The following is a 19,321-nucleotide window of genomic DNA, read 5'->3' as shown; positions in this document are numbered from 1 at the left end:
GTTCAGCCTGGAGAAGAGGAGGCTCAGGGGAGACCTTCTCACCGCAGTAGGGTTGGACTTGATCTTTGAGGTCTCTTCCAACCTGATTGATTCTATGATTCTATGCACTTCAGTCTTTCTTCTCATCCTTTGAAAATAACAGGGGTTTTAGGCATCTTAATGCTTTCCCTGACAACACCCCATGGCAGAGCACCAGGCTGTGCCTTGTGGCACTGCACTGTCAGGGGAGATGCTGTGCACAGTGAGCAGAGCAGCTGGAGGCTCCGTGGCAGCTCACCTGCCCCTGCCACCACACCGTGCAGGAGCTCAGCCAGAGGAAGGTACAGCTACCTAGAAAAAATCCTGCATTTTTTTCCTTCCGTGAAGATTTCTGTTGGCTTTTAAATAGCTGTAATAGGCTTATGTGCAGTAAAACTGTCTCTTGCTGTGCTGGGCTGATTGAAGTGTCCCCAGCCTGGAATTTGTATCACAGGTTAACACTGCTGCTAATTACTAGTCTCGTGTATCATGTGATGGCAGATGCAAGTGGCACAGTCAGGTGGAGCTGTTGTGATATATTAATGCAATAATGTCGAAATTAAGTTGCTAATTCCAAGGGAATTTTATGACTTGCTAACCTGATTCAGCACCACAGATAATCTGTTGTGTGAGAATGATTTTAAGACTTCTACAGGGTTACAAAGAACAAACCAGGGTTGGTTTGCCTTTTACGTGTTCTTAATTCAGATCTTAGCGTGAAAGGAAGTGGTTGAATTAGTTGCTTGGATTCTTCAGCCTAGATGGGTGTGTGTGTGGAGGGGGAATCTGGGAGGATTTCCAGAAAGAAATTGCCAAATAGTTGCTGTCTGGATGTAGTTTAATGTCAGTAAAATACCATGCTTGCCCTGGATGTATTCCCCTTCCTTATTTTCAGTCTTGTTTGTGTTTTCCCTATTGTTCAGGCCTTTCCTCAAAGCTTTTGAATAACCAGACTTAACACATTTGCAGACTTTCTTGCATCCAGAGCATTGAAACACTACCTAAACCAGCAGTTGAGAAACTTAACAAATCCCCTTTTTCTCTTCCTTCCCATTTCTTCCCTTCTGTGATAGCCAGAGCTCTCCTGCAGCTTTCCCCACCTCTGCCCTTAAGGCATAGCAAGTCATATCATCTGTGTCACTTAGTTTGTACCATGATCTCCACCAAAACCTCATCCTGGTCCCATCTTTCCTCTGTGCCCTTCAAACCTGCACCCCCAGGCTCCAGCTCCTTCCTCTCCTCTCTGGTGATCCCTCTGAAGTGTAACCTCACCCAACTTCACAACTAACTCCACCTCTTGAAATCTCCTCACTGCAGGTTCTGGTGCTCTGTGGTGCCTTCACATCCTCAGGCTGTTGTGCTGCCCTGGCAGATTAGCTTTTCTCCCCCAACTCTCCAGCTCTACTTCGCCTAGTTATTGCTAATGGTCCTGAATTTTTCTTAGGGAGAGAAGACAACAGCTCTGCTTAGTGCTGGTTTAGACAATCCCATCCTAGATCTGACTCCAAAGAGCCATCAAACTGCTTCGTGCAGCAGCTTTGCCTGCTCAACATGGTGCTTTAGGCCAGTTTGGTGAAGCTGATGCCCTTTGCATTTGGATCAAAAGCATTTCTGGGTCTGTGTCAGCAGTTGTGGCCATTCCAGCTCCAGCACTGGAGGTGTCCCAGCCTTTGCTGACCCTTGTAGGAGGCTCTGTTGGGCACACCTGGAGTAGAGCTGACTTCCCTTGCTTGGGCTCTGCAGTGTCTGTGGGCTCAGCATGGGCTGAGCAGTGCTGGGGAGGAGAAGGAGCAGCCAGACACTACCATGTGTCCCTGCTCTGTTCCTGCCCCTGCAGGTTCTCTTGTGACCATCCCAGAGGCTCAAACACCCTCCAACTGCTGCCAGAGATCAGCAGTGCCAGGGAGAGGGAAGAGAAGAACTTGGGATGGTATTTTCCATTACATCTCTTCTCCCCCAACTCAAAAGCAGCTGATGCTCAAAGCATAACACTGCCATTATCTTGGGAAAAAAAAAACAGAAGTGGGAAAATGGAGAAACTAACTGAGTAATTCATCCAGGTCATAAAAAGAGCCTGTGACAGCATAGGTTAGAACTAGGGAATTCCTGGCTTCCAAACCTGAGTTCATACCTCTTGATGTTGCATTTTTCTCTCTTTCTGGAGGGAGGACATCTGGCCTGTGATCAGGAAGAGGTGTGTTTTTTCAGGAATGATTTTTTTCCACTTTCTTCATTCCATATTTCTCTGTGGAGCTGAACTCTTCAGGGAAAGTGTATGTAATGCCATGGGGATGAAAAGTCACTTGAGACCAAACCTTTCTGAGCCATGTATGGGATTTGCCACTTTGGCAAAGAGATTCTTATTTAGATAAAATAGCAGTTGTCCCTATGTGGTAAAATTTTATTAGAATATTTTGGAGGTTTCCAGTATGGCAAGTACTTGGGTTTTTTAGAAGTGGAAGTGCTAAGATTAGGGAAATTAAAATTTCTGAACATACAGTTCTTACCCAAAGCCCTAATTTTATAGAGTCAGAAATTGTAGAAAGTTAACAAAATGTCTATGTCATTAATACTAATCCTGTTACCTCTGTTGAAGGACTGAAGCTGTGAAATAGACATTGCTGATAGGGTAGAGGGGGAAAAAACAATAAGTAGGCTCCAGAAACTTTAATTATGAGGAGGAAGAAAATCATCCTACAAAATGGGGAGCATGTGGGTTTTGTTTCTGGTTTGGTTTGTTGCTTCTTTTTTTTTTTTTTTTTTCAAACTCACTTTATTTTTTGGAACATTCTTTTTTAATAAAAAATAAAATTCCTAGCTCAGGCTTTTATGTTGGGACTTTATTGCCAGATGATGTAAACCAAATGTAACTTATCCACCAAATGAATTGGAAATGTCAACTTGTCCTACTGTCACTCTCTAAATGCAACCATGGGTTTTCATGCCTGAAATTATGCAGAAACAGAGGTGAAATATTTTGCTTTAAAGCCAGCTGGAAGTTGCTTAACTATTTCTTTTCTTCCTTAAAAAAAACCCAGTTTTTATTTGGAAAATGCAGTTGTCTTACTTATTTCCTTTAGATGTGTGCAGCAGAGAGGTTTTTTGGGTGCAGAAATCAGAGTAGGCTGTAGCAGTGATACCAAAGTTGTCACCTGCTTGGGGTGGATGGTGACTGTGCATCCCAACCTTGAGAGCCTCTCCCTGAAAGGTTACAGGAGTCCTTGGAAACTGTGTTGTGTATTCAGCTGTTCTACGTGTTATTCAAACTGTTCTGTTATGAAATTGTGTTTAACCATATACCTTTGACTTTCTTAAAGCAACAAGGAAAACTGGAAAAATCAAGACAGGTCATGATAAGTCTTTATTTTTAAGTGCACCTAACTTTGTTCTCATAAGAATTTCTTTTAAGTACATAAAACATTGTAGACTGCAACTGTGCACGTGAATACTCATCCTCATCTCGTTCTCTATGCTAAATTGGCATTGTCAAGGTTGTAAGGCCAAAAATCTGACCTATGTTATTCAATCAGTTTGCTAGTCAAAAAACTTTGGGGCTTTTTTTTGTGTGAAGTTTGTGTTTTGTTTGGGTTTTTTTATTCTGTTTGGATGTGCAGTGGTTACTTTAAACCATGCTCGTGGGTTTGTGCCTACAGTCAGGTTTTGCTGTCTTCTGCTTCTTGGGTCAGTCCCTGTCTGCAGGTGGGAAAAAGAAGTTGTCAAAGTTCTGCTTTTTAGAAAAGGACAAACTGGGAAAAATATTAACCTGGTGTAATTTTAAGCCATGACAGTTAGTTCAATTATTTGGTTTGCCAACCTTGACAGTATCATTTCTATTCTTACGGAAATACTAAGATGTTTGAAAGCCAATAAAGCCACAGTCAATAGGGAGATGTATTTAGATATTGGTTGAGTGAGTTTGATCAGTTTTCATTCAAAAACAAACAAAAGAGGCACTTGGAACTCAACTAAGGCCGGAACTTGTGGTCTGGGAAGGGAGAACTACAAGCAGTCCTTGGGATCTAAGCCATAGTTACAAATTTATTTCCCTTAACTTGAAACAACTATAATAATTCAGTATTGGCAATCGCTGATTTATCTTGAGTGTTTTGAAATTGTCCTCTCAAAGTTTTGAAAACAAAAACCAGCTCACAAAGTAATTGCCTCTGAAGAACAAAGCTTCAAACAAAAAAGGCCAATAGAGAATAGCCTACAGTGTCCAGGTTTCCCCAAGCCAGGGAGACACAGATGCAGGTTTTGCCAAGCCTGCCCTTGGGAATGCTGAGAGGAGACAGTGCCCAGGTGAGCAGGGGCAGGAGGGGAACGTGGCACAGCTCAGCTGGGACTCTGAGCCTTGTGCCATGGGGTGAGACGTGTCCTGTGTGTTACAAACACACATTGCTGTAGTAAATTATAAATTAGCTTCCCAAAGCTTTGTTAGCCGCAGATGTGTGACTGGGTTTGCTTTTGTTTTCCCTGGGGTGCAGAAGGGCTCTGGAGGGTGGCTTGCATTGCTGGGGTTGGCAGAGTGGCCTGGACAGCAGCAGAAGTGCTGCAGAGGGTGAGGGCTGAGCTTCTGTCCTGGTGTTTGGCTCCTGCTGCTCACAGACACCTGCTGCCATGAGCATCCCCATCCCCCTGGGTCAGAGGCATGAAGCTAAGCATGTTTGTGGCTGCTTGGAGAGCTGTGGTCACCAGGCCAGCCCACAGCCTGCTCATGTTGAATGGATTAGGGTAGACCTTGGTTCACTGAATGCCTCCCCCCAGAACCAGGCTCTTAGCTGAGTTTGTATTCAAGTAGGCTCCTCCATAAGACATGCTTTCATTAAAGTATAATGTGTACATCTTAGCTGCAGATGACTTGCTCTCTCTTGCTGTTACAGTGTCTGTTCAATTTTTAATGTAGTGGTTGATAATTTTTTATTCCCCCCAAGGTGGTTTCTGGAGCACCATCAAAGTGTGCAATAAGTGCCATTCACAGTGCTGCTTTTCCACGTTTTTCAGATATATTGGGAAGTCAGATTCAATAACAATCAGTGTGTGGAATCACAAGAAGATCCATAAAAAGCAGGGAGCTGGTTTTCTGGGCTGTGTGAGACTTCTTTCCAACGCAATCAACCGCCTTAAAGACACTGGTTGTAAGTAAGCTGAGGACTAGTTTCTTCTCCTTCAGACCAAACTTGCATATCAGTCATTTGAAGAGGGACAGTTCATTGGGTTTTTGCTGGTTTTTATAAGAGCTGTATATTGGTTTGGTGATGGTATTTTGTTTTCTTGTATGATTTGTGCTCTGTGTCCTCGTTTTGCAGATCAGAGGTTGGATCTGTGCAAGCTTGGGCCAAATGACAACGATACTGTTAGAGGACAGATAGTAGGTAAGCAAAGGTTTTTATCTCTGAGTTCTCATGGAAATTAACAGCAGCTGTAGGAACAGCCTTCCTAGATGGCAGTTTTCTCTACTGAATTCAGTGTCTACTCCACAGCCATTTGGACCTCAGGCTAGATGTGTGTACCTACAGAACTTAAACAAACAAAAGCAAAACACTCAAACCACCCCAAAAACCCCCAAACCATTATAATAAGTGTCATGGCAAGTAAGACTATAGATAGTAAAAAATTATTTAGAAAGCTTTAAATGTCACCGTAAAGAATGGTGACAATTTGAGCCTGAACTTCTGTGAAAAACTCTATCACCCACCTCAGTCACTGCTTTGTCACTGTAAACTTTATGTAATTTAGGAATTAAGATGAAGCTTTCAAATTGAAAAACGCAAAAAACTTCATCAAAAAACCTTCATAAACACTCTCTCTTTGGTGCATTCTAAGTCCTTTGTGAAGGATAGGTCCTTCAGTCAAAAGTTCATCAGGGTAAGGATTTTTGTGGCAGGACGTTCATGAGAATATTTGGATATGGGGGAAAGAAAAGTGGATTTGCCTGCTCAGTTCTGTGTTCAGTTCCTAGTTCAAATGATAGCTAAGCAGCACTTCTGTCAGCCAGGGAAAACCACTGAACTCCCAGTCAGTAAATAAGGGCTGTGGTGCCTTTGTTTGCTTTCCTCAAAGTGTTCTCTTGGATAACACCTGTGACTTTACCTCTTTATGATCCATTATCTGTCTGTCTGCATCTCATCTGCAAGTGCTTGCACGGTGGTAAGATAAGAGTGTGGTGACACAGGAGAGTCAAGTGATGGGAGAAATGTGGAACTGTAAGTGCACTGCTGACACATGAGGCTGTTCTGGAATATTAAATATTCCACGTGAGCCTGCACAGAAGAGCAAAGGATAAACCAGCCACTTTTCTGGGGTGTGTTACAAGGTCAGTTTGGTTTGTCTTTTGGTTTTCCTCCAGTTTATTGGTCCCCTGAGCACTCCTGCTGTGGTTTTGCTTTGGGGCTCAGCAGACAGAGCTGGTGCAGGGAGCAGGGGAGCTCCACTGCCCAGGGCAGTCCTGGGACTGTGCCCTCACACCCTGCTCTCATGCTGCCCTCCAGAGTATGCTGCATGCATCCTGGTCGTCAGCACTGGCATTCCTTGAAGGAAAAAAAAACCCCAAAACAACCAAAACCCCTGTGTGTTCTGCTTGTACCATCAGAAAGGTCAGGTTTGCTCAGTCGTGGCTGTGTTTTAATTTAATGCATCCTTGGTGAGATTCCAGAGACTCCTGTCTTTTTATTTAAGTTGTCATTATTAATCTTCTTAAATTTTAATCTTTCTTCACTCATGCAATTTTGTTGAATGGATGAATGAGCCTGAGTAAAACTAGATAATTCCACTGCAGTGGTTAGATGGTGGGGAAATCAAGATTAAAAATGAGTAAGGAGATAGAATAAGTTATAAATATACTCAGCTCTTTGAGTGATAAGCTGTCTCAAATGAAGAGACTATGCAAGATTGGAGAGCAATATCAAAATGTAACTGATACATTCAGCAGATGATGCTCTTGCAAATCGAGTGCACAGTGGGTACAAGGGGCAAGGGGATCCTTCATTCAATTCTTGGGTGAGTTTCAAATGGGGGAAGAAAAGGGGAAATTGAGAAGTGGATCCAGGGACACCTAACTGTGTCTTAGCCTTGCAGCTCTTTTCTGTGCCACCATTTCATTTCTGATGGGGTGCTGCAGGAGGAAAAAAAGGAGCTGTTGCTTGTTAGACAGTGAAACTGCACAAATTGTGGTCCTCACATAGGCAGAGGAGGTAATTCAGTTTCATTTTCGTCTGGGTGCTTTGCTTGCCAAACCTTGCCTACATGCAACAGTGAGAACTTGTGATGTGTGGGGCTGTTGAGGGATAAATACATCATCTGAGAGTTTGGTTTGGTTGAAATGAAATTTAAGATGTCTTTTGCTCTAAGAAGAAGTAGCTTTGGAATCTCAGTGTTCTTGGAAGACTAGGAGTTACTGTGGGCTAGGAGTGCAGCAGGTACTGCAGGGTTGGGCTGCTGAATCCTCAGCTTCAAAACATGCTGTTGAAAATTTGGGGACTCAGGCAAAAACTGCCAGTTCTGCTCCAACTTTAACTTTGTGATCTCAACAAAACTTTGGCTGTTCCCAGGTGAAGGTCTGTAACGTTATGTCACTGCCCATATAAATAGGACCTGACAACAGTTATGCAGAGGTACATTAGTGCCACCTCAAGAAATGTGGGCCACAGCACGTATTTAGCTTTTTAAGCAATTGTTTTATTGTTAAAGGCATAACAAAACATCAAAACACTCCTCCCCAGCCCTGCAGGAACACAAGTGTCATAAATTATCAGATTGGACACTTGCAAATTGTGATATTGGGAACAAAAGCAGCCTTTAAAAAACAAAAAAATCTTTGTTTTCATAATTGCAGTACAAAAGCTTCAGGCATAAATATCCATTACAATGAATCATGTGAAAAAATACAAATGAAATGTAGAAAAAGTGAAGCAGTTTTGCTGAGGGCAGTGAGGGCTTTTCAGGGTGCTGAGCACTGCTTGGTGTGAGTTGCATTTGACTTCTTACCAAATGGGAAGTGCTTTTAGCAGCTAAACTTTATCTAGTTTTGTGTTTGGGTGTATGTGCTGGTGTTGAAACCCATGGACACACAAAATACACAAGGAGGAGTCAAAAGTAGAGGAATTCCTTGTTCTGGTTCTTTCTCTGAGCAGTTCTGTGGGCAGTGTCTCCCTGCTGCCCTGGCTCAGCTTAGTCCTCCAAGCTGTACCAATCTTTCCAACATAACTGTAGTTTTCACTCAGATGTCATGTCTTTAATAATTCTTTTATCCTCTTAATAGTGAGTCTCCAGTCCCGAGACCGAATAGGCACAGGAGGACAAGTCGTGGACTGCAGTCGGTTGTTCGACAACGACTTACCAGATGGGTGAGTTGACATCACTGTGATGCAAATACAAATACAGCTCCTACAACAGACTTCTGCAGCAAAGCAAACAAATAAACTACTAGGTTTTTATTCTGGCTCTCATAGTCCTGCAGTTTTGCATTCAGCAACAGAAGCTGAGCCAGCCTGGAAACACAGAACAGTTGATAGTTTGGCTCTTGTCTTATCTCTTCTTGGAAAATGGGAGGTGACATTGAAAAATAGACTTATCTAAGAAAATATGTCTTTCATATTATAGAAGTGATGAACTAATGTGTTAAATCACAGCCAACAAACAGATTTGTGTATATAAATGCTTGGAACAAGGCAGTGACCACCCGTGCCTGGCTGCATGCTGCAGTGCCACACTGTGCTAAACATGGGTCACTCTCCTTCCTTGTATGCCCTAGTGAAGAAAACATGACTGGAAAAGGTAATGCAGCCTGAGTTCTTGCTGTGTTTACCTGCCAAGGGCTGTGTTTAGGATTCTGGTTTGTCCCTGTGAGAGTTAGTGACATCATTATCACCTAAACCAGTCGTGTGAACACAGAAAAATGCTCTGGTTTAGGTTCTGGTGCTGTCAGCAGCTTCTTCAGAGGAAACACAGACCTTCTGAATGTGATTCTTGGCAGGTAAAGACAGGAGAAACTGAATGTTCAGAGGATGAATTTTGAAATGCAAATCATCATCTCAGTCCTAAATGGCATTCTTGGGTTAATTAGGAGTCCAGATAAGTCAAAAACACTTTTGAAAATGCTTCTAAATTTTCACTTCAAAATGTTCCTTGCATAAATATTGCTTACTTAATTGTGTAATTGCAAAGCTTGCTGTACAGCCTGGTGTATTTTGGAGGGCAAAGTGAATAATAATTAGAAAGCCACATTGTTTGAAGCTGACATTTTAATGAAGGCAAGGAGTGTATGAAGGTGCTGTGAAAGCAGTGCCGAGTCAGTGGCCAGAAGAAGCTAAATTAAACATGATGTTTTCATGTTTCTTGATATGGCTATTTGGATTTAATTAGGACTCAAACAGTTGCTGCAGACGAAGGTGTGATAGTGTTAATGGTGTGCCTGGTTCCAAGGGAGGAATACGTTAAACCATTCTGGTGTTCAGCTTCCAGTTGTTCCCTGTTCCCTTGTTCAGCTAACATGATTGGTAGTGGTGTTAGTCCTCCAGGGCTGGCAGCTGTGCTGGTTTGGTGGCCCTGGCTGAGCTGAGGGTGCTGTGCTGCAGGTGGGAGGAGCGCAGGACTGCGTCCGGGAGGATCCAGTACCTGAACCACATCACAAGGACCACCCAGTGGGAGCGACCGACGCGGTGAGGACCTGTCTCAGGCACTGGGGGGTGACTCCAGGGGCTCTAACAGGGGGGTTGGTCACTCCTCCAAGTCCCTCTAACACTCTGTACTTCCCTAACATCCTACTCCCTCAGGCTGTTTCATGTCTAACTCAGATCATTCGGACTAGATTTTTTTCCTCCCCGAGTCATAGCATCTGTTTTCTTGTAGAGATGCTATGGTAGAAGCTCTCTCAGTACAGAGATTGCAGTGTGCAGATATGTGAGGGATGAAGAAGGGATGATGAGCAGCTGACATTGTACCTGCTATGACCATATCATCCAGTGCTGCAAAAATTGATTGCTACAGAGCATGTTCTGAGACCATCACAGTCACCTTCCCTGATAACTGGAGATGTGTGATGTGAAGCTTCAACCAGTTTCACAGTTACCTGAACTGTAGACAGTTTCACTGCATGTTTTTCAGCCTCTCCTACAGACTGTCTGTGCCTGCAGACTGTCTCTTCCATTCTCAGTGCTGTTCTGCTCTCTGCATGGATATATTTGACTTAAAATAATCTGTGCTGTTAACACTGCCAGCTCTGGTGCATATTTGCAGTTTTGGAGTGAGGGGACTGAACAGCTTTTAATTTGCCCCTCTCTGTTTTTCCTGGTATGTGAAAATACCTATTCTAAGCTCTAGACACATTTACAGTAGAAAAAAATTGCAAAATGTATAACTTGTTCTGGGGATTTCATGTGACCTTTTCAATCCCACTTTAACCCACTTTAAATCCTTTTGAAAGCAGCACTGAGACACAAGATACACAGTTCAATGTTTCCTCTTGCAGTTGAGCTCTCGAGAGAAACTGCTTTTTACCTTGCTTGCCCCTTTTTCACCACCCTCATCTAATAACCTTCCTTATAAATGAGAAGGAACAGTTGCTGATCACTTCCTGAGCCATGTGAAGGCAAGGTGAGGAAGTTTGTGCTGTATGGTGCTTATTTGAAAATCATTTTGTTCTCGTGGCTCTGTTTTAAGGTGAGAACTTTCACGTGAGCATTTGATGTGCTCGAGATCCTGCAGCATCATATGCTGCTGGGTCAGACCCTCAGATGTGTGAGGGAGCTCTGGTTCCTCTGGGATGAGCCCTGGAGTGCAGGGCAGAGCTCTCTGCTCATCATCGAGGTGTCTCCTGGGCAGGTCACGGCTCAGTCCTGACATGAAACTCCCAGCAGGTGTGTGGAGTGACCCGTGTCCACTCAGCTGTGCAATTCCCCATTTCCCCAGACCAGCATCCGAGTACTCCAGCCCGGGGAGGCCCCTGAGCTGCTTTGTGGACGAGAACACTCCGATCCCAGGCACGAACGGCGCGACGTGCGGGCAGGCGTCGGACCCGCGGCTGGCTGAGAGGAGGGTCCGGTCCCAGAGGCACAGGAACTACATGAGCAGGACACACCTGCACACTCCTCCTGATCTGCCTGAAGGATATGGTATGGACACCAAAATATCATAACTTGGGGGGTCTGGAGAAACTGGGAAAATAGGTTGTGTCTTCTCTTTTTGATTCCTTAGTTTCGGGAAATCAGTCTTTGGGTTTTCATGTTACATTTTGTGTTCTTACACTTATTAGTTTGTCTTGATTTCACAGAGCAAAGGACAACTCAGCAAGGTCAGGTCTATTTTCTGCATACTCAGACTGGTGTCAGCACGTGGCACGATCCAAGAGTACCGAGGTAAGAAATGACAGAAGTTACCCCTGAGGTTTCAAATCAAAGTCATTTCAGCAATGTTCTCCTCAAGAGTTTTGTCTGTCTGACATTATATCATTATATTTCTGTTTCTTGGCCCCTAATATAACATTTTAACAAGTCATTCATCAAAATAAACGAATCTCTCTTCCTCAGTTCTGCAGGTTGTTATTTTAATGCAAAGATGGAAAATCAAGAAATAAATTACACTGGTGGTTTGAAAACAGGTACAGTTCACTGAGTCTGGATCTTGCATATGAATAAGAGCCCAGTCCAGTAATGAAACAAACTTCCAAAAATTTAGATTTAGCAAGATACTTCAGTGAAAACTGGGTTGGATTCTTGCAGCTGTCTCAGCACTTGGGAGAAGAGAAATTTGAAGTCTTTCTAATTTCAAGCCCTTATTTACACAGGACACATGTACATCTTGTACATGATTGTACCCCTGATTATTTCTGTTGTGTTTGAAGGGATGCTAATGGAAATTATTGGTACTTTTGTTATTTAGATAATCAGAAACCCTGTTGAAAATGTTCTGTGCCTCAAGTGTGTGGATGGTGGTGTCAGATGTGTGTGGTTTGAAACTGGCAGATAATGCAGGTGCTTGTGAGACCTGGAGCAGCTTCACTGTGTTCCTTCCCATGCCAGTGGGTGTCCCAGGAAGGACCAAGTGCCTCATGGCCACAATTTCATTGCATTTTCAAATGATTCTTTTGCTGCTGTTTTGGTGTTGTGAGACTATACCTTGCTCTGGTGTGTAACCTGCAGACCTGAGGCTGTGAAACACCTCACAGCTGTGTGTTATTAAGTCTGGGACTCGTGTATTCCACACAACTGAGCTCTAAAAAACAATTATATGAAGACCTAATCCTTAAGTTTGGGGTGTACTAGTTTTGTATGACATCTCAGTTAGCATTGCCCTTAGGTGTGGCAGTACAAACTCCATGAGTGTCTCTGAGAACAGAATTTGGCTGTTTGCTTAGAGTTGATAAGAGTTTATGTCATTTCTGAGGAATATTGTATTTTTGTGCTAATAGCCACAGTCATGTAGTCAGCAGAAGTAATCCCTGCAGCTCAGCAGCAGTGAGTTCATGGGGAAAAATTCTGTCCTAGAGCCTTGTGCTGCCATTCGTGGCTCCTCAGTCTCTGGAGTCCCTGCAGACAGCACCTTTTTAGCCATTCTGTCCCTTGGCTCTGTTCTCCCTCCCCTCACACCATCCTGGGAGAGCTGAGCACTTATCCCTTTGGGACAGTCTGCACTGGGCAGGGTGAGGTGTCTGAGGTGTGAGTGATGTCCATGAGGAGTCAATAAGGGTACCTTTTTGGAGAACAGTGTTTGTTTTCAGTGAAGCTCTGGAATGAATCTCCATCCTCCTAATTTCAGCAGAATTTTTCTGGAGATCTGTGGAGCCACCTCTGCATAGCTTGGGGCAGAGCTGAGTCACTGTTCCTATAACACTGGGTTTGAAATATTTTCTTGGGGAGCTGTTTGCTTCCCACTAGCACTTAGGGCTTGGGGGCAAAACTGCCTGTGCCACAGACACACATCCCTGCACAATTCTTCATGGGAAGTCCAGCCCCTCAGAAATACAGTTCAGTTTTGTAGCTCATAAGGTGATTCACAGTTCCTTGTGTGCCTGATGGCAGAATTGGTGCAGAACTGCAGTTCTCTTTTGACAAACAGGGCAGTGGCCTTGATTTTTCTGGGAGTCCTGTAACAACTGACCTTAGTTTGTGACTCTGGAGGTGATTTGATAAGGCTTTTTTCCCCAGGGCTTGTGTCCTGGGGGTGTGTTTGCCGTGGTGGGCTCACCTTGGGAGCAGATCTCCCAGCTGAGCAGCTCCAATTCCTCCAACAAGACATTTTCTCAGCCTTCATGGAATTGCTCCGTCGCGTTTACGCCGCTTTGGCTCGGAGGCCAATCGCTGAGGTATTTTTCATTTCATATTTGTTTTCACAGGGATCTTAGCAACATCAATTGTGAAGAGCTTGGTCCTCTGCCTCCTGGATGGGAGATCCGGAACACAGCGACGGGCAGAGTTTATTTTGTTGACCATAACAACAGGACGACGCAGTTCACCGACCCACGGCTCTCGGCGAACCTGCACCTGGTGCTGAAGTGAGTCTGGGGCTCTGGCCCTGGGAGGGGCTCAGGGTGCTGACTGGGTGGCAGGGTGTGCTCTGCCCTTTGGCAGCAGTGCAAGCAGAGCACTGTTTTTCCACACACCATCAGTTGACTCCATACACAGCACAAGTTTGGTTGCTCCTGAGTGTCTCTGGGAGCATCTGGGCAGGATGGTGGCCTTGGGATGCTGCAGAGGGCAGGAAGCAAGTGCTGTCAGTGGGGAAGGTTGGCCCAGAGATTCTTCCTCCTAAGAGCAAGACGCTGGTTTTTTTTATACTTCATACTGCTTTGTTTTCTTCATGCTTCTTACTGCTTTTCGTTGTGGAGAGCTTGTTTTAAAATATGAAGTTGCACATGAGCCAGTGGTGTGAAGTACTGATGGGTTAGTCAAGGCTGCAAGTGCCCAACTATTCTCCTGGAGTAAAGGAGGAATAATTCAGCTCTTACCTTCAGTTTTAGAGCAGGACTAGTTAATATATTCTCAATATAAGGCCCCAATAATTTAACTCGGCCTATTTCTTATAAAAAAGAGTAAAACAGAATAGAAACTGCATTTTTTCTACCTTGGTGTTCTGATATCACATTTTCATATCACACTTTTAAAGGCGAAACTCGAAAGAATTCTGGCTCTAGTTTCATTCCCTGAGCACTCGTTACACACTGGGGATTTTCTACTAAAAATGGAAACCAAAAAGCAAACTTTTTTTTTTCTTTTTTTTTTTTTAATGCCCAGACGCCTTGTCCAAGCTATTTGGGAGTCCTTTTTTTTTTTTTTTTATGCCCAGACGCCTTGTCCGAGCTATTTGGGAGTTTGACTCTATTGTTTCTCCTGCTAACACCTTTTAATACTCTTGGGAAACACCTTTAAAGTACTGAGTAGGTGTTAAGTGGAAGAAACAATGGAGAGTTGGTTGGATGGAAAGCCACAGAGCCCTGGGCAAGGAGTGAGGAGAAGGAATAGTCCTTTAATTTAAGGAAGTGAATCATTGGGAAGAAAAGCTGAAAGAAAGAATAATGGAAACAAGCACTGAAAAGACAAAAGGAGGAATGGAAAGTAATATGCAGGAGTTGACATAGCTTTTATGCATTACACAGAGCTGTCTAGGCTTTGCCCAATACACACTTGAACTTCACACCCCGAGGGGGAGAAGAGTCTAAACGTGTTTTGTTTAGAGAAATAATTGGTTCTATGTGTGTGTGTTACAGAACTTTTAGCAGGCTCCCATCAACCAGCCACTTCGGGTGCTTTTTTTTAAAAATTAAACAAAGAAATCACTGCTCCTTTTAGCTGAATTGAGATTGGTGGTGTGAAATGAACATTATCTTGGAAAAAAAACTTATCAGTGGAGGAGCATGTTCATGTTTGAAGCACAGAAAAGTTCCTTAAATCAATTCAGATTTAGATACTTTACTAGAAGAAAAACTTCAGACCCTCTTAGCTACAACAGGGCAATTCTTGACCTGTAGAAAATTCAGCTAACTGGGCTGAACTGGAGCAATTGGCCTTCCCAGGGAGGTTGGTGTGAACTGGAGCAGGGGCAGAGTAGCCAGTCGTACATGGAGTGTGGAGGACAGATACAGAGCTACCTTTGTTAGCTGGAAAATCCAATTTGGCTTCTCATTTCCACAATCACAGAACTGGTCTTCATTTATTTAAACTTAGAGTACTCCTGCAGTTTTCACCTGTCCATCTGTCTTTGATTAGGGAAACATTTCAGAAACTCACCCAGCAGTGTCATCAGCACACACTGCTGCCTAATATATCAGTTCTGCTGTTTATCCTTCTGTTGCCCCAAACAGGATATGTGAAAGTTTCCCCTGCCTTAAACCCACCTCCTTATTTGTTCTTTCAAAGACAAACAAAGTGGTTTGCCTGAGGCCTGTGGTTCTGTAAATCATCAGAGGAATAAGAGCAGTGTTTGGGTGGGATGGTGTTCTAGGTTCAAAGGCATGAGAAAAAGTTTGCTCTGTGATACTGAGCTGAGTAAAGCCATTTGTTCTTCCAGTGATGACATGATAAGTTGCAAAAATAATCAAACTTGTTACCCAGTTCTGGTTTAAAATATTGGCCGAGAGTTTGTGACAGATTCTGATAGTTAAAGCACCTGAACAGTATTGAGCTGTATCCTCCCAGCACTGTGCAGAATCAGGGGTAGTCAGTCAGCTGTGAAAACACAGAACTGAGATTCAAGGGCTTTAAGCACTGCAGATTGTTTAGCTAATACTGCACTGATTATTTTTAGACCGATAGGGAGGATGGCATTTTATTTCTCTCCTCCTAGTACTTCCTTATTTTGAGAAGTACTTCAAGGAGAGAAATAATGGTTTAATTTGATGCATAGATCCCAAGTTCATGCTCATTTCAGAGGTTAGATTTCCTTTAGACCCTGAGTAGCTTTGTGCTTAGGGTATTGTGTCTTTTTCACTCATCCATCCATCTGGATAGATGCTCTCTTTAGTACAGAAATGTGACCTTCTCTGCAGGCCTATAAGGGAATATTGTCACATATTCCTCCTTATGGAATTAGGAAGTTGAGAAGACAAAATAAGGTTTTTGCTTTAATTTGTACGTCAAGTAAACACAGTTTACGTGAGATTCGTATTGAAAACTAATCACAAGTGAAAATAGGCTGAAATTATAAAATATATTACAACTTTTTGTTTCCATCGAATATTCCTTGTTGAAAAAAACTAACATGCCACTAGAAAACGTTTTCAATTGTAATGTTTCTTGTTTATCCAGTAAATTTAGGGTATTGTTGTGCTCCACACAGAGAGATTCTTGGATGGTTCAGGGAGAACAGCTTTATCCTGTGTTGTTTGGGAATGCCATACTGAACTGCTGGGAAAATAGCCACTGTGTGCAAGAAACAGCACAGAGAGGACATCACTGCAACAGTCTGTTTACTTTTCCTAGTGAGAAGTCAGATTTACAAAATCTCTTAGAATTGCTGGTAAAAAATACTTGTTTATCTGTGCCAATTAGTTCCATGTGAACTCCCACATTCCTGTGGTCCAGACTAGGCCAGGTACAAGGGACAAGGGCCTTGCCAAGCTGCCAGTACAAACATCTTTTTGTAAGCTTACTCTTTTCCAGACAAGCCATTTCCAACAGACTATGGTATTGACTGCAGATTAGAGGCAGAGAGTTTGGCAGGTCCCTGAATTTGAAAATGGAGGAAGGGAAAACACGCAGAGGAAATATGGAAATGGTATCTGAGAAATTCGGTGTCAGCAGCTGAGGAGTAAAATTGTATGGATAGTACCTCATTGTGTGTGCTGTAACCTTTTACATACTTTGCAGAGTAGTACTAACAGAAATAAGAAACCCTAAACCTGGCAGAGTTGCCAAGGCAGACAGGAGCACATGTCTCTAGTCAAGGTAAAATCTCCCTGTATTTATCTTTTACTGCCCTGGACGGGGTGAGTGTAATGAGAGCAGTAAATGGAAAGCAGTGCAGGTCCAAAGGCTCGAGCAGCAGGTGAGGGAGCAGGGGCTGCCCTGCCCCAGGGGCTGCAGCAGCTCTGTGTGTGTGTGTGCAGCCGCCAGAACCAGCTGAAGGACCAGCAGCACCCGCAGCCGCCGCAGGTCGTGTCCCTGTGCCAGCTCCCCGACGAGGCCGAGTGTCTCACCGTGCCCAGGTACAAGCGAGACCTGGTGCAGAAGCTGAAGATCCTGAGGCAGGAGCTGTCCCAGCAGCAGCCTCAGGCTGGGCACTGTCGGATCGAGGTGTCCAGGGAGGAGATTTTCGAGGTAACGTGAGATTTTTGACCCGTTTCTTGACGCTGAGGGAAGGGGAGGAGGTTTCGTGGCTGTCTAAGGATTCGTTCGCCGAGACGGAATTCCTGAAACTGGAACTGTCCCAGCAGTGAATGGGAAGAGGAAACATTTCAAGGGGATGTTAAGATAGTTAGGTAATTAAAGTAGATGTATTTAGCCTGTCGAGAAGCAGAAAATCAAGGAAAGCTTTCCCTGTGGGTCAGGGACTGAGAGAGGAGTCCAACCAAGCACTCCATGTTGTACCTGAAGATCCTGTCCCAGCAGTAAATGGGAAGAGGAAACATTTCAAGGGGATGTTAAGATAGTTAGGTAATTAAAGTAGATGTATTTAGCCTGTCGAGAAGCAGAACATCAAGGAAAGCTTTCCCTGTGGGTCAGGGACTGAGAGAGGAGTCCAACCAAGCACTCCATGTTGTACCTGAAGATCCTGTCTCACCTCATTCCTGAATATAAGAAGCTAATTGTTCTAGAGGGGATGTCACCAATGGAACACCAAACTGTTATTAGTGATCTTGGATATATTGTAACTCTTGAATAGGATCATCTGCAGAGTTTGGATTACTTAGCATTGATCCCAGTTCTGGTTGTTTCTTCTTCCCCTTTTTCCTCCCTCCGGTGTCAGACCAGTTTGATGAGTTGTCTGAGTTTCTGAATGGCCAGAGATGCCCACAATGGGATGTCTGCCTTCTATTTCATGGCATTATTCAGCAGAATCATTCTGCTGACTTGATTAAACACAGTTATAATTCATTTTTGGAGAACAGTCTGTCCTTTTGAGAACTTTCACCCATCCCACCCATCCCTGCTGCTTTTTTACCCCACCCACAAATTTGATAGCCCCACTGTGTTGTCACAGTTTTTCCCAGCCAAGAAGGGTTTGTGTTGGTCTTCCCTTTGGAGACAGTCAAACCAGTTCATGAGCAACTTGAAAACAAAGGGAGGGAAGGCTGCAGCAGTGGAAATTGTGTTCAGCCACACATGTCAAGTCCCAGCACACCTCCCTGCCCACTGTCCTGCAGGGCCTGAGCTTGGGGCTGATACTAGACATAAATAAGAACTAGACTTCTTTGCCTTAATTTGTGTTGGTCTTCCCTTTGGAGACAGTCAAACCAGTTCATGAGCAACTTGAAAACAAAGGGAGGGAAGGCTGCAGCAGTGGAAATTGTGTTCAGCCACACATGTCAAGTCCCAGCACACCTCCCTGCCCACTGTCCTGCAGGGCCTGAGCTTGGGGCTGATACTAGACATAAATAAGAACTAGACTTCTTTGCCTTAATTCCTTTTTAAACTAGACATAAATAAGAACTAGACTTCTCTGCTTTAATCCCTTTTTAAACATTAGCATTTGTTCTGCCTTTCAGCTTTCTCCCTGTATTTTCTTGGTGAACCCTTACTGACAGAAGAATAATTGTGTATTTACTGGGATGGCATTGCTGCTTCCCTTCTTAAGGAGGTTCTTGAAGTTTGGCATGTGTGTGACACCCAGAGTAGAAACTCCACTGTTGGCTTTTCAGGCTGCAAGAATTAGGAGACTTCATGCAAAACTAAAGGAGTTTACTGACACAGATTTTTCTATTTTTTGTAAGATATGTGAGAAGGAGAGAGTATGTTCTGATCACTTTTCATCCCTGGGTATTTAACAGGAGGTGTTTCTTCTCATCTGTTTTATTTGACAATGATATTGTCAAATGTTAGCACATTTGTAGAAAGCTAAGTAACAGCCTGGGATTTAAGCATCTGGTTAGTGTCTAGGAGAATAGTGTCCCCTTTAACAGCATCCACTTTAATTGCATTCCCTTTGGTCTCAGAGTGTGATCACTTTTCATCCCTGGGTATTTAACAGGAGGTGTTTCTTCTCATCTGTTTTATTTGACAATGATATTGTCAAATGTTAGCACATTTGTAGAAAGCTAAGTAACAGCCTGGGATTTAAGCATCTGGTTAGTGTCTAGGAGAATAGTGTCCCCTTTAACAGCATCCACTTTAATTGCATTCCCTTTGGTCTCAGAGTGTGAGCCTCCCTTGTAATG

General features: G+C 43.6%; 1 protein-coding gene across 1 annotated transcript in view; it reads left to right on the top strand.

Moving 5' to 3' along the window:
- SMURF2 (SMAD specific E3 ubiquitin protein ligase 2) overlaps positions 1-19,321 on the top strand; it is a gene marked incomplete at its 5' end in the record, with an annotated part of 29,553 nt that overhangs the window by 4,684 nt on the left and 5,548 nt on the right. Inside the window, 8 exons of the mRNA XM_009080152.1 lie at positions 5,020-5,153; positions 5,325-5,390; positions 8,276-8,360; positions 9,591-9,674; positions 10,924-11,126; positions 11,285-11,369; positions 13,346-13,504; positions 17,054-17,264. Of these exons, the coding sequence (XP_009078400.1) occupies positions 5,020-5,153; positions 5,325-5,390; positions 8,276-8,360; positions 9,591-9,674; positions 10,924-11,126; positions 11,285-11,369; positions 13,346-13,504; positions 17,054-17,264 (1,027 nt within the window). The remainder of the gene's footprint in view (positions 1-5,019; positions 5,154-5,324; positions 5,391-8,275; positions 8,361-9,590; positions 9,675-10,923; positions 11,127-11,284; positions 11,370-13,345; positions 13,505-17,053; positions 17,265-19,321) is intronic.

This window comes from Acanthisitta chloris, unplaced genomic scaffold (assembly GCF_000695815.1).
Source record: "Acanthisitta chloris isolate BGI_N310 unplaced genomic scaffold, ASM69581v1 scaffold10418, whole genome shotgun sequence".
Taxonomy (NCBI): Eukaryota; Metazoa; Chordata; class Aves; order Passeriformes; family Acanthisittidae; genus Acanthisitta; species Acanthisitta chloris.
The sequence above is the reverse complement of the archived record's forward strand: the minus strand, read 5'-3'. Positions and strand labels throughout refer to the sequence as shown.